This window comes from Corapipo altera, unplaced genomic scaffold, assembly GCF_003945725.1.
Source record: "Corapipo altera isolate COAL_440 unplaced genomic scaffold, ASM394572v1 63, whole genome shotgun sequence".
Classification (NCBI taxonomy): Eukaryota; Metazoa; Chordata; class Aves; order Passeriformes; family Pipridae; genus Corapipo; species Corapipo altera.
In genome coordinates this window covers 886,430-901,278 of record NW_020884928.1, presented here as the reverse complement: position 1 = coordinate 901,278, position 14,849 = coordinate 886,430, and the positions used below count along the sequence as shown (strand labels likewise).

At 38.1% G+C, this 14,849-nt stretch overlaps 1 protein-coding gene across 4 annotated transcripts in view; it reads right to left on the bottom strand.

The window, feature by feature from the left end:
- Positions 1-14,225, bottom strand: part of PRTFDC1 (phosphoribosyl transferase domain containing 1) — a 44,723-nt gene extending 30,498 nt beyond the window's left edge. For all 4 annotated transcript variants that reach the window (XM_027658755.1, XM_027658756.1, XM_027658757.1 and 1 more), the window contains exons 1-3: positions 14,169-14,225; positions 10,623-10,729; positions 7,278-7,461 (exon numbers count right to left, since the gene is read on the bottom strand). In XM_027658755.1, coding sequence (XP_027514556.1) covers positions 7,278-7,461; positions 10,623-10,729; positions 14,169-14,213 — 336 coding nt within the window. In that variant the 5' untranslated portion in view covers positions 14,214-14,225. The remainder of the gene's footprint in view (positions 1-7,277; positions 7,462-10,622; positions 10,730-14,168) is intronic.
- Between the last annotated feature and the right edge of the window lie 624 nt (positions 14,226-14,849).

The window sequence follows — 14,849 nt, the reverse complement described above, 5'->3', positions numbered from 1 at the left end:
CAGCTGAGCTGGCAAGTGTGACTGTTGGGAGGGCACGGCAGTCGCTGAGGAATGAACTGGAAATGGTAATTGTTCCAGCTGATGCAATCAGAGAAGAGACCCATCTCCAGTGTCTCAGTTTTTACACCAAGCCATGAACCATCTGTACCTGATGCAGATGAATCTGGTAGGAGAGTTTACGAGAGTTTACTCTCAAAGTGCCTAAACTATGCAGCTACTCTTATAACACCACGCACAGTTCAACCCATGAGACTGCCATTCTCCTCATTATATTTTTGTAAATTTCTTTAAAGAGTTCATCAGCTTGCTACAAGAATAAGCTTTTGGGACAACTTCCACCACTAACACATTTTCAGCTATTTCTCTGAAAAGCTTTAGTGTCTCTGAGGCTGATATTTTGCAGTAAGACACTGCTGCATGTAGAAGTGGGGGTTTTTTGTTTCTTTCATGAAAAACATTCTATTTTTAAACAAGTCTTACCACTTGGAAAATGAACATTTGGACAGTTTGGAGAACTGTCAACTGTAGCATCTCCAAACATTCAATTCACAAAAAATATGGTTTGTTTCCACTGTTCCTCACCTTCTTAACCATCCCAGGTCTTACTAAGTTTCAGAAAATAACTGAAGCATCAGACATACAGAGATACATAAATACCTGCTTAAGACTCTGGAGTATCTTTGGCTTGGAGCTGTAAAGGACCTTTTACTCTCTCATTTTAGCAGGTTTGAGTATTTCCCAGAGCTTTCCTTCAAAAATATTACTACTTTAGGATGGAAATTCCATTTTATCCATTCATAAACATGGAAAGTACACAAAGATAAAATCCCTTTGGCAATTCTAGGAACAGATTTCTAGTCCCAAATCTCTTATCTCTAGCTTGCCCATAAGACATTTCTCTGGCAGCACTGTTGACAATCTCAGAACAGTAACAACTGCAAGGTCTAGATCCTTTACACTGGTAGCTTCTGTGGACTAAGTTAATGTCATATTTTTGCTGCCCATTAGCATCTAAAAGTATATTGTGTTGCAAAATTCTCTGTACAGTTATTCACTGTCTACAGTGCTAACTGCAAGACATGCATCTGAAAAACGTTAAGAGTATATTTTAGGTTCTAAATGCCTAGTACATGTACAGCCTCTTTCCAAATCAAATAAATAATAAATTATTCATTTCCAAATTAAACCACATTTTGCCTACACTGAAGTCATTTATCTGCATGTCAAATTGATAATTCACACATAATTTGTTGTTCAGTCCCATGAAATTATTGCAGAATTTGGCTTTAAAGTCGACAGGAATTAATTCAACTGGATAGGCTCCAATTTGTAAGTCTTCCATGGCTACTCAGCACCAAGATGATGATCTGGTCATCAGCTAAACTGTGTACATGACGCAAAATAAAGGGAACTCACACCTTGCCCAAGAGAAAACCTGTAAGTAGAAAACTAATGTGGATTCTCTTTCATCTCACGATGTAAATTTTTCTCAGGAGATGATAAGTTGTGTTTTCATGACACAGGAATGGGAATAAACAATCATTGTAACACTGCTGTAGAGTCTAGGTATAGATACAAATCACTAAATGCAAGTAGGACACTTAGCTGTTTCTTTTGCATTGTTAAATGAATAAAACCATTTTGAGGTTACTTTTTAGGGTCAGGATTTCAACATATTGTTTTCAGATGGAAAGTTCATACAGGTCTTAAAAAAATCAAGTTCCATACAGTAAAATTATGCTGAATAAGAATAGGTTATTATGCAATGTAGGAATGCACATTTTACACCACTCTGTGATTATAGTCTGATGCCTCATGCTGTTGTGCCTTTTAGGAATTAAGTATTTAGTAATGGTGTATGAGAAGGAAACCTATATGGCAGAAAAATAAATTTACCAAGCTTTCAACTTACTCATTATAAAATCTCTGTTTCCTTACTCCTACAGTAGAGAGATTAAGCAAAACTATTTACTGACATGGTTTCATATAGCAAAAACATTCAGATTTCTACTAAACAATGCTTGTTTTGTTGCTTGTTTTCAGATTTTTGCAGCACTAATGGTCCTGCTTATGCCAAGACTAATAACCAACAGTTATAAATATGTTTCGAACAACTGGAGGCTGAAGAGGAAACAGATCATATCAATGGATTTGTTTGTGAGCAGAATTCAATGCAACCATTGTGCATGGATTACAATTCAGAGGTCATATATTTACATTTTTTTTGGTATTAATTATGTTCTGGAAACCATAAATAATGTACTTATTTTAAAGAATTACACGAATTGACCAAATCCACATAATCCTCTAGAAGTTTCCTCCAAGTGACTAGCAAGCAACATTCTCTTAAGTTCATACATATCTGGGGCATCTACAACCTCTCTGGGCAACCTGTTCCAGTGCCTTACCAACTTCATCATAAAAAGTTATTCTTTATATCTAGTTTAAACCTACCCTCTTTCAGTTTAAAGCCATTCTCCCTTGTCCTGTCATGCCATGCCCACGTAAATGTCCCTCTCCACCTTTCTTGTAGGGTCCTTAGGCACTGGAAGACTGCTCCAAGGTCTCCCCAGAGCTGTGATCATCATAGCCCTCCTCTGGATTTCCTCCAACAGATCCATGTCTTTCCTGTACTAAGGACTCCAGAGCTGGATGCAGTACTCCAGATGGGGTCCCAAAGTTATTCAAAAGAACAGAGTTTGTTATAACAATGTTATTTCAAAATAACTGAGATGGCTGGTCTTCTGCCACTTTAGTCCGTGTGTATAACCAAAGACATCACAAAAGACTTAAGGAAAAGTATCAGTCTCACTCCCACTTTACCTCTCCATGGTTTTCAGTGAAAAAAGGTTATGCTACAAAGATTCGCTTGCCCTTCCCCAAGATGTGAGCTTTACTATCATACTTACTTTATAAAATACAGTAATTAAGAGAATTCGATAGACATCTATGGATAACAATATGGGAATACTAAACATTTCACAAGAACAGGGAGCAATGCATGGTCTGCCTGTTCGTCCTCTCTTCCTCCAGTCCCCACCACCAGTTTCAACAACTCTTACTGTGATTCTTTCAATTTTTCGCTTCCATCATCTGTCCACTAAAAAAGTTTTAATTCACATGCATTTACTTTCTCTTCTATTGAGAGGTTGCTGAGAACTTCTCAAAAAGTCTACAGACTCTGTGTACTTCCTCTACTCCTTCACCTGATTTTTTCAGTTCCATCTCAAAATTGAGGTTTGACTTAAAGATCACATTTGGCATAGCCAAGGAACAGGATTAGGTGATACTGTTGCATCTCTTAGTAGGGGATTAGACTTGATAAGCCAGAATATCCTCCTCTATCTCAAGCTGTAATTCAACCTTTACCTTTATCAACCTGTCCTAAATTGTCTCTTCCACACTGAGCAAACAGAAGCTCTAATTATTGTTTATGAACAGGCTACTCTTCTGCTACAGTTCTCATAGTATCACAAATGTATTACAGAATTTCTGGATCCGTGTTTCTTACCTCTCCTGCTGGTGTCATGTTCTCCTTTGATGACATTCCAAAACTCAACTTCTTCCTCTACTACTTTTCATCCTTGACTTCAACATACCATGCTTCTGAAAATAATTTTTACTTCTTCTACCAATCTGAAACCCTCACTCCTTTTTAACTTCAGAACCCTGATTCCCCATGGAGGAACAATCACTCAGAAAAAAATTCATCATGGTGAAAATTGAATATAGTAAATTTTATTTTTTATCCAGTTTCAAACTCAAAAATCTCTACAGTCAGTCCCACTGCTCTTTAATATCTAAAAAGCTGCCAAATTCTATCAGTTCTTACGTCAGTGTTTCCGGAACACAACAGTTTCCCCTAAAACTTGGCATGCATCTTTCCGTACATTCACCATATTTCACATGAGGACTATTCTAGTGCTTTTTTGTCTACCCACTATATTTCTTCTCTCACTACTCTTGAGTTCATTCAAAACATGGTATGTTTTCTCTTCTCTGCCTCTTAAAACTCAGAACTGCTGCTCCTCATTCCATTTCCCATCACTGGATTTTATTTTCCTCTACATCTACTTCATGAATCTTATCCTTAAGTCTACATGATGCTTCCTATCTGTTTACTTCTGAAGCCATATTTTCCAACTCCCACTTTGGTGCTTTCTTCTAATCTGCCCCTTGTAAAATACAGGAAAGTTTCTCACAAAAACGTTCAGGCACATATGACAATACTTTGCAAACCAGATAAGACCATCCTGGTCATGGAAGTACAACAAGTCACTCATTAATATCCAGAGAATCTAAAGGTACTTTGCTTTCTTTTTTTTTTTTTTTTTTTATCAATTCATTTGCATGGAGAAGTCTAACAAAGAAGATACATGCCCAGGTTTCAGCTGCTTAATAAGAAAGCAGATTCTAACATACTAATTAAGTATAAATACTAAAGTCTAAATTCTGGAATATTTTGACAAGTTTGAAAAACAAAGAGCCATATAAAGCTGGTCATATTTACAATCTCCTTTTCCTGTAATCATGTCTGTATGCAAAACATCAAAGTACAATATTTTTCACTGACACTTTGTAATTAAGATGTACTTTCACTAATGCCAAGATCTGACTTTGGGTCACAATTACAGCCCATTTTTGCTATATGATTAAACCAAGAAATCCCACTTTAAATTACAACCCCTAAAAATCAACTAACCTTTCAGTATTGAAGTTGGAATGAGACAATTTAAAAATCCCATGAGTTTGAGCTGAAATTTGTTGGATTTAAACAGCTGGAGGGGGGAAGGAAGACATATCTGAAGGAAGTATATTGAGAGTAGCAGGACTCCCTTTAGGAAAGAAACAGAGAACAGTTAGTAAAAGGAAGCAGGATAAATAATGTGAGAAGAACAGTGTCTATAAAATGAAAAAGGGATAAAAAGAGAAAGCAGTAATAAGTTTTACTAGAAAGTGGAACAGAAAAGGCAAAAGGAAGAAAAGGAGTGGAACTGGTGATGCTCCAAGTCTTCAAGGAGAGTCTTACCTCCAAAATTGTAATTATTGCCTCTGATTAAAGTGTAAAACACTGTGAGAGATATGTTATTACAGAACAAACTAACATGGGAGATTTGGGAGTTTCATATAAGGCTGGGATAAAGAGTCACTCAGACTAGTTACAGGGAGTTCCTCAAGTGTTCTGACCCCAGCTACGTTGACAAGGGAACATTCTCTAAAATCTGCAATTGCACAGGACACAACAGTAACTCAAGATGCAAAGGATGGCAGGTAGTGGTACCAGTACTTTACTCAGCATTACATTTCTGCATATCTCATGGAACGAATCTACCAATCCTATTGTCATTTCAGACTTATACTGCAGTATCATTCAGCTTCTCAAGATCAGACACACATCAAGAACTGTTCCGAGCACTAAATTAGGGACACTTCAGACTCTAAATACATGACACCTGCTTGGAAGCATGTATAAGAAAAAAGGGTTTATTTTCTAAACACTAGATGCAAGCAATATTTCTGGGGAAGGTGCTACCTTTCTGATAAAGCATGAGACTAAGATCTGAAACATGCACAGCCACTAAGTGCTAGGATCATCTAGGACTCAATATTGATAATATCATCCTTGCATAACAAAATTTGTATGCAGTTTAACCTTGATACAACATACTTTTATTTCCTAAGCTAAAGATGTGAAGATTTCCACACTTCTGCAGTATACATCTCGTGCCACTCATTGGTTATGAGTTAGTATGGCTAATAAGATTTGATTTGTCACCAAGGAAAGAAATTATAAAACCTGGGTATCTTCATACTGCATAAGAGATAACCCTATAGGAAAAGCACGTGCATTACCTATATGCCAGATGCAAAATTAAACCCCATTTAAGTACTTCCACATATTTGACAAGGAGTATTCCTGAAGTGCTATCATAATTACAAAAAAAAAATTGATTATAATTTCCATGTCCCATTATGTGAGACAAACATTATAATTTACTTTATTAATTAGTTCTGTAATATTGCTGAATACCCAGAAAATATCATCATGGCTGGGCTTCACGAACGAAGATTTGGGAAGGCTCTATCCACATTTGTTACAAGCACGCTGGTGGCTTATGAGGCCAATACGTGACAGACATATCCGATTGCAAAAGGCACAGCAGAAAGACTCCTTAGATGGTGTATTCTGCAAAACACGGTTCTTTCTGCGTTGGCCTAGAAAATATATAATATTAGTATTGCACATGCTCTCCACAGACCTAACTAATTCTTGAAAGAGGAGTCCCGGGACCAAAGCCTAACCAAATGGCTAGAAAAGGCTCTCAATCACTTTTCGTCCGTAAGGGAAAAAATTCAGACTGGATATGTGAAAGTTAGGAAAAGTTTATGGTCACCAGTGTCAGAGCAAAATGCCAACCAACGAACCTCTGCCTGTGGAAAGGATGTGGAGTTATTGTGGGAACTGCTGGACTCAGCAACTTGGATTTCTGCAAGACACTATTATCACTCCACTTATTTAGTGTACTTCCTCAGACATTCCTAGGACAACTTGCTTCTAGAAATGCTCCCTCACTATGGAATGTGCACTACAAGGTAGAATATAAATTTATAGCTTATAACAATAAGAAATGTGTAATTACACGTTCTAAAAAAAAGGCTGGTCATCTCACTATCATATCCTCACTGACACAAATGAATTATTGCATAATTTCCTCTGAAGATAACAGGAGGTCTTGTTGCTTACTTCAACACTGGATTTGATTCAATGGCTTGTTTCATCTTATAGAACACTATCATCATCTGGTGGTATATTTTGCTACTATGTAAACTGCATGTTATGAAGATGAAAGCATTTCATTTACTTAGCATTAAACATTTAGAAGAAGACATAGATTTATCATCTTGCAGTTATGCCAAACTATGTGGGGGTGGAAAATGAAGTAACATGAAATTAACTTGACAGAACAGCTGAGGATTTTGAGAACAAACAACATGCTGACATTTAACATGAAGGAAATTTGAATAATTTTCTGTCCAGAAGTAAAGACAGACTAAACAAAACAATCCAGCCCAAAGATGTTCATATCCTCATTCATACTATCCATAAAGCATAAGGGATATGAACAAATATTTTTAAAGAAAACCTCACAAGTTTTTCAAACAAAAACATTTTTCACATCGTTTTTCTTATAACTGAAAGGGGGGATCTCAGATACAAAAGTCCACTATTTGTTATGACCTTCGACCATAATCTACATAAAAAGGTGTTGACTTACGTGGTAACTTTTCAGGCGAACAAAATCGACTTTCATGGAGATGAACCTTTCTGAATTTCTGCTAAGATTTTTAATGTGCTCCACAAGATCAGCACAGAACTTGTAGCCACCTTTGAGGACACAGAGAACCACAATATCATTGTCTCCAATGTCTTGCACAATATCTTTGGCCAGTCGTTCTGTCCTGGGCCAAAAAAAAATTACGGATAAAATAACATTAGATGCAGATGCTCTAAGTTCATGGTAGGCTTTCCATGTGTTTACAAACACTACAGTGAGTATAGAGCTTGACTGACACTCTGTTTAAGTGTCTTGACTTCACAGAATCATTTAGGTTGGAAAAGACTTCCAAAATTATCAAATTCAACCTTTGATCACCACCTTGTCCACTAGACCACGGCACTAAGTGCCAGATCCAGTTGTTTTGTGAACAGCTCTAGGGATGGTGACTCCACCACCTTCCTGGGCAGTCCATTCCAATGCTTGACTGGGTTTGGATCCAGCTCACAGAAGGCAGTTACAGAGTGATGGATGCATGATGCAAAGCATGTGAATCAAACTGGTTAACCTTAAATGCACAAATCCCCCAGCTAAACAAAAGGGAGCGACCCGTCTCAGCATATGTCAGACTCATAAGCATTTCAGAGACTTTGGAGAAAAGAATGTGAGTTAGCCTTCCATTTTACCTCACAGGAAACATCAGTATAAAATATTCCTGAACAATCCCCTCACTTGTTATGTTAGTTGCTGCACAAGAACAACAAATTAAGCGAAAGACAGGGAAGAAAATTATTGGAAATATTTCACACTGATTGGCTTTGGAAGATGCTACCTCCACAATTTTAATAAATATATACACTAATACTAGAAAGCAATAGAGCATCAATCAAAAGCTTATAAAGAGTGTACATTATTTCATACGATCACTACTTCATCCAACAAAAATGAGGAGTGCAAAGAGCTTAAGCGACTTGTTCAGGGTCACACACGTGCAAATAATTGAGCTTATGCTCTAATGAACTAGGAACTGCAGGGTTCCCAAACCTGTCTTCTCTGACAATTCTGCATTGCAAACACAATTTGGCAGATGATTGGAAACAAAAGATGCTCCTTTCTGCCATAAAATGCAACATATATTTTCAAGATAAAAATAATAAATTATGAATCTTCCTAATAAGTATAAATAATAAATATTCACCCTAAGTAGCTCTGCTGTCTAAAGAACATCAAAGATGGCATTTCTAGACATAAAATAGAGTACCAGGTAATTTCTAGATGTAAAACAGGTATCAACAGAAAACTTACTGTCATTTGAAGTTTTGAGGAAAAACAGCTTAATGCATTATATTCCATAAACACTTATGCTGGAAAATTCTTTGATAGCTCTCTAAATTATATTAGCAGTTTCAATAAGAGTGGACTTCTTGACAGGAAGAAATTTATTAAATAATCCTAAAATTTATCCCATGTCTTTCCTTATTACATTTTTAAGGTTTTGTTGATTTTTTCTTTCTCCACTGACTCTAATATGGAAACCAATTTGCCACTGCATAAATGCATTGATTGAACTTTAGTGAAATCTGTGCATGTACTGGAATAGAATAAGCTCTAAATTGAAGATAATAAACTAGTTACAAGCAAAGCTGTTACTTCATTTTCACATCTTCGTATTTGCAATGCTCTAGTAAATTCCATATAGCAGTAATTAGTAAGTTTTTGAAAAACAGAAGAAATCATTACATCATCTTGTTTGATCTCAAATATATAATTACTTTTATTGTTGTAAGAATGAGAATTAGTGAAAGACTTTCACTTACTTTACTGAAGATTAATAGTCTTTTATCATCTTTTATCAAGTCTGAGAATCATGTGGAAAACCTCTCATTAAGAAGAAACATTTCTCTGATGATTTTCATTTTTTATATTGTTCCTCAGATTGTTTGAGGAGATGAAATTTCCAAGTATTGCAAAGTTCACTTTGTATTTTAAAAGTGTATGAGCTCCAGCACAGACAAAAATGTATTATTTTAAATTTCTAAATAAAAATATAGATGTTTTAAACTTATGTTTAATTGCTACCAACTGACAAGAGAATTTTTTCAAGTGCTGAACCTTCTTCCTACACGAAAATCTTGCCTGATCACAGTATATTCAGTTCTGTGTCCTTTTCCATTAGAATAGAATCAGCCTTTTTTTGCTGGAGTAAGAAGTGGAGCTAATTCTCCTGGAGTACAAAAACAACACTGGAGTTCAATGCTTACTTCAAAGAAATTTACATTTTATTCTGTGAGAGTTAAAGTTGCAACATATTTATTTTTAAAAAAGAGGAATTCAAATTCAGTTGACTCGAACCAAAAAAGATTAGAAATTCAACACAATGGTAACCAAACAGGCAATTAAAGAAAGCTTGTGTTCAAAAACAAATACAGGAGTAATAGCCATCCCTTATGATGGACGTTTACAATCTTCTTTCAAGGAATTCCAACTCCTTGTATTTGCAACCAGCTGCTGAAATGTGGTAGGTAGAAAGCTGCAGGCTGAAAATGTCCCATGAAATTCCATTCAGATATTCCCAATAAATACACTGCTGAAAATTACCATTTCCATTTTGTAACCTTTTCATAAGGTTTTTAACAGCACATCAAAATAGTAACTGAGCATGAACACCGAGCTGACCTACCACAAATATCAAAGCACATCAAAATGCCTGCACTGAGTGCACATGGGAACTGCCACAAAGTAAGGAATGAGGGACGATCAGACTTTCCCACTGACACACTCCAAACTTGACATCTGGACCCAAACAGTCCACAACACTTTTTCGTTATGGTGAATGGCAGAAGTCAATGTGCAGTCAGGAGCCATCAGGTTAATTTGCATTAATGATTCATGCCAGGGAGTTGCCAAAGTTGCACATAATGGAATGTAGTTTTTTCTGGTTTTTAATTAAAAACACAGGATGGTTAGAGTGCAAGTGGGACATTCAGATATATGTATATGCAAAGATTTTACTTGCCCTTTCACCTTCAGTTCAGCTGTCTTTTCACCTACGTTCCAAAGTCCATTTCTCTATATGATAAGACTCTCCTTCTCTGTGGGACCCCCTGTCTCATTCAATGCCCAAATCAGAAGTTAGGTGAAAGAAATTAGACAGGGAATTGCAAAGGCAACTACAACATTTAAACATTTTTTTTTACTTTCCAAATTAAATCGTTTTATAAATGCCAATATAGTATTTTAGGACAAATGTTACACACGCACTGTCTGTGGATGACAGCCCTCATAAAAAAGAGAATACTACTACTGACCAAAGAATTTATTTAGTAACATTCAAACTACACGTACCTGTCAACAATAATGCCGTGAGGTATGAGCACATATTCCAGATCTCCATAGTAGTGTTGAGGATAAGTGAACAAATCCAGACTGTATCCGGGCCAATTGTCTGAAATCTGAATATCAAATAGTACCGTTAAGAACACCTCATGGTGTCTGACATTACGTAACTGATATAAAATCAGCATTCTAGTACACTCTATTGGCTGAATTAATCATATGCCATATTTTCTTCCAGTTATAATTTACTATTTTGCTTTTCCTATTAATTATTTTGTTTCTTGGTATATCTCAGAAATCAAATGCTACAGTTTTTTCCTCACAGAATGTGGGAGATGTCACCTGAAATTACAAACAACTGGATAGAAAAAGGAAACATTCAATACTAAATTAGTGGCAAGAATGACTTTCTTACTACTTCAAACTCAGAATGCAAATATAAGATTGACAGTAAGAACGGATTCTCCAATGGAAGATTCAGATAGTGGGATCAAAAGTCATAAAATCCTACATTTTAATTGTACATTTCTAGTTTGGAGTTATTTAAAAGTCATACATGAATAAAGAAATAAGCATTATACACATGAAACAACGCACAGGGAGAATAAATTACGTGGTTCATGGATAATATCTGTACAAATCAGTGGAAGACTGTACTTCTTGCCAGAGTTGATAAGTTATCAAAGATAAGTGATTACAAAATGTTTGCATCTCACCTCACTATCAGCTAGTCTTTAAATCCATACATTTACAGAAAAGAATATTTTACAGATTTAATATCCATTGGTTTCATTGGTATCAGAATACAACAATTAGGAGATCTCACAGCATACAATGCCAGTAGAGATTAGGAAAGGCAAAACTCAGCCAACAGATGAAGGCTTCAGAAAGTGGTGAAAATGCAAAGTCACTAGCACAAAAACTAAACAGGAAAAATGGTGACAAACTTGCCTTTTGCAAAGTGCATGTCTTAATGGTATTCTTGCTACATACAGCCTTTAAAGGACCATCACTGAAACTAACCTCTGCTTATAATTTTATATAGTAGAGCAATAAGCTGTTTCTCACAAATATTTGGCTCACACAGCATATTTGATGTTGAGCTATTCTTGGACTCAGACACAGCCGTGCCTTATGCTGTACGGAAAGTGTTCCGTCTCAGGGAGTTCGGTTTCCTTGGGGACTTTTTTTGTATATTCATTTACAGCTACAGACACCTCGACTGTCGTGTTTTCTTAACTCTACCCAACAATTTCTGTATCAAAAAAAGTTATTCATTGGCGGTTACTGCTGAACGCTTGCCCACAAAAGGGCATGACTGGGAGATCACTGGAATCAATGAAAGCTTTTCCCCTGACTTATACAAGCCTTGAAACTATACAAAAGAAAAAAAGTTACTTAGTTGTGTTCCCCATTTCCATAGAAACAGGAGATTATAAATATCCTCCTTGGCGAGCTTTTTAAATAGAGGCAAATCTTGCTCCAAAAACACTGCTGCAGAAATGCTGGGAAGCCCATTTTCCTATCTACTTTTTCAGTACATAGGGATGCCTGAAACTTTTTAAGCATTTTGTCGCCATGAAATGCCTGGAATTGTTTTGTTCATAAGCATTTTAATGTAAACTGAAACAATTTCAGATAACCTTAAATTGCCTAAGTATTATAAACACCCACTACAAAGCCCTGTCAGTGTTGCTTACTTCTGCATTCTCGTCAAATTGCATGTTTTTAGTGTGATGCAGAACACCAAACTAAATGGATGGAAATTGCTTCATAAGTCATACAAACCAATCGCTTTTACTTAGGTTACAATAAATTCTTTAATAAACAGGATCAGGATGAAATTTTGATTCTCCCATTTATCCTTCTGGTTCTCTTGCATAGAAGAAAATAAACTGCATCACTTTTCAATACTATAGTTCTCACTAACAAGTCCTTGCTGGTATTTGACAAATAAGATGAAATTCACATGTACTCTCAAATTAATTATTTTTTGGTATAATAAGCCTATTTCATATTCTTCATTCTTTTAAATGGGCATTTACCAACAGCAAGGCTTAGAAATTCTCATTTGCCCTAAAGTTATTCACTGTGCTATGCTACAGGACAAGTTTCAAGTAACTGTAAATTCTTATGACTATTCTGTCTGTGAATTAAAAAAAAAAGGGAAATTTCATAGCTGAATTTAATAGCTAAACGTGAAAACATACTAAAAATATAGATTGAACTCAACCTCTGTTTAGTTCTGGCTTTAGCCCTTGTAAATATGAAGGAAACAATTCTCATTGTTTCATAAAAAGACTATTCAACTAGATAAGTAAATATATATACTAAATATATTGGAGTACTTGCATGTAAAAAAAGTCATATAGTGAAAGAAAGACCAACTTGTAAAGTTCAGGCTTGGTATGTTCAAATAGCGTAGCAGATATTATTCAGTGGGTCTTTTTAAAGTGGACGTGAATGGATACAAGAAGGAATACAACTACGTGGCAATACCCAAAAGTGCTCCCTTGAGGTGTAAGAGATAAGCTGGAGATATTCAATTGCAACAGCTTTGGAAGAACACCACTAATTTGTTGTCTGGTAAAGTGAGTACAGGTGATGTTTGAGCACAGTCGTCACTTCAAAGTGAGCATCAAGCAAAGTGCAGCTGTTGTAACTTAAATGATACAGGACTGGCCTTACTGTTGATCGGGGGGTTGAGCAGAAGAAATTAAATCAGTCCAGCAGAACATGGTTATGCACATCCATATCCTTCTTTGCAATATCCTCATGTTGCTTTGGTGATAAACACAATCACCTGCTTTAAGAATTTATTACAGGTGTCAGGAGAGGTGGTTGGTGTGTGGCAGTTTCAGACAGAGCTCAAACATGGAGCGGCAGGTCCTTTGGACTGTCTCTCAGGATGGACGGGACAGTGGCATGGACACAGTGTGACCACTGCCTACATACAGGGCTCTGGACCATGATCTGGGCAGCTCTCCTATTAATCTCCTGCTAAAATCCCAATGCCACAATAAAATAAGAACATATCTAAGGTGGTGGCAGTGATGGTATTTGCTTCACGGGAGAATCTGGTTTGTCCCTCAGAATAAGGGGCACATTCATTCATTTTTTGCATCACTGATCCATCCCCACAGGTACTCCAAGCACACTGCCAAAGTTCGGGCTATTTCCTATCCCAGCCTGCATTCAGGGAGCCCACAAATCCCCAGAGGCGCCTGAGCGTTCCGGTGGGAGCCAGGCACCACGGGATCTGAGGATCCTCATCTCCATTACTCGAGGAACCCGGTGAAGCACAGCCACGGCCACAGGAGCCGCTCGCGGTGATCCAGGACCGCATTTCCACGGGGGAAGAAACCACGAGCGCGGCGCAGCCCGGGCAGCCCAACACGGCCGTGCCCCTCCGGGAGCCGCAGCGGGGCCGGGGACGGCGGGAGTGGAGCTGGGCGAGGGGACGCGGCACAAGCAGGGGAAGGGAAGGGAAAGGAAGGGAAGCCCCGGGGGGACCGCGCAGGGCGAGGGCCGGGCCGGGCCCCGCTCCGCATTTACCACAACGCCGCGGCCTCCAGCGCCGCTCCCGCCCGGCCCCGCCATGTTCGTGCGCGCCGCCCGCCCGAGGGGCTGCGGGGCGGGGCCGCGGGAGCGCGGCTGGAGCGGGGTCGGGGTCGGGGTCAGGGACGGGAGCAGGTACAGGTACAGGTGTAGGAGCGGGCAGTGAAGCGGAGCGGCTTGGGCAGGGCTGCATAAGAGGCCTGGGCTGGATAAGTGGGTGAGATTAAGCTGGTGTGGTTTAAACGGCCGTTTTAACAGGATTTTGATTATACTCTAGGGGAGGGAAAATGGGATGCCGGAAAGCAAATTTCCGGCAGTTCGATAATCGTGCTTTCCATCCTCGCTGTGTTCTGAGATGCCGCTCCTTCCCCACCACTCTGGGCGTGCTGGAGCAGGCTGTGTCTTCCCAGTGCCTCCAGCCCACCCCCGCGGTGCCTGTGCTGTCTGTGGAGTAGGAGGAAAACACAGCAGGAACTAGGAACAACACAGCTTTCTGCCGCCCCCCTTCCAATGCTGCTACAGTTATTATTAATATTTTGCTTTCACAGCCTCACAGATGAGAAGGAGCTTGTCTCTTTCTTCTCGCTTCTTTCTTCTTCTTCTGTCAAATATACAGCAAGAATTCTACCATTCCTATACTAGAAATTATTAAAGGAAGTAAAAGTTGCTTTTAGGGGA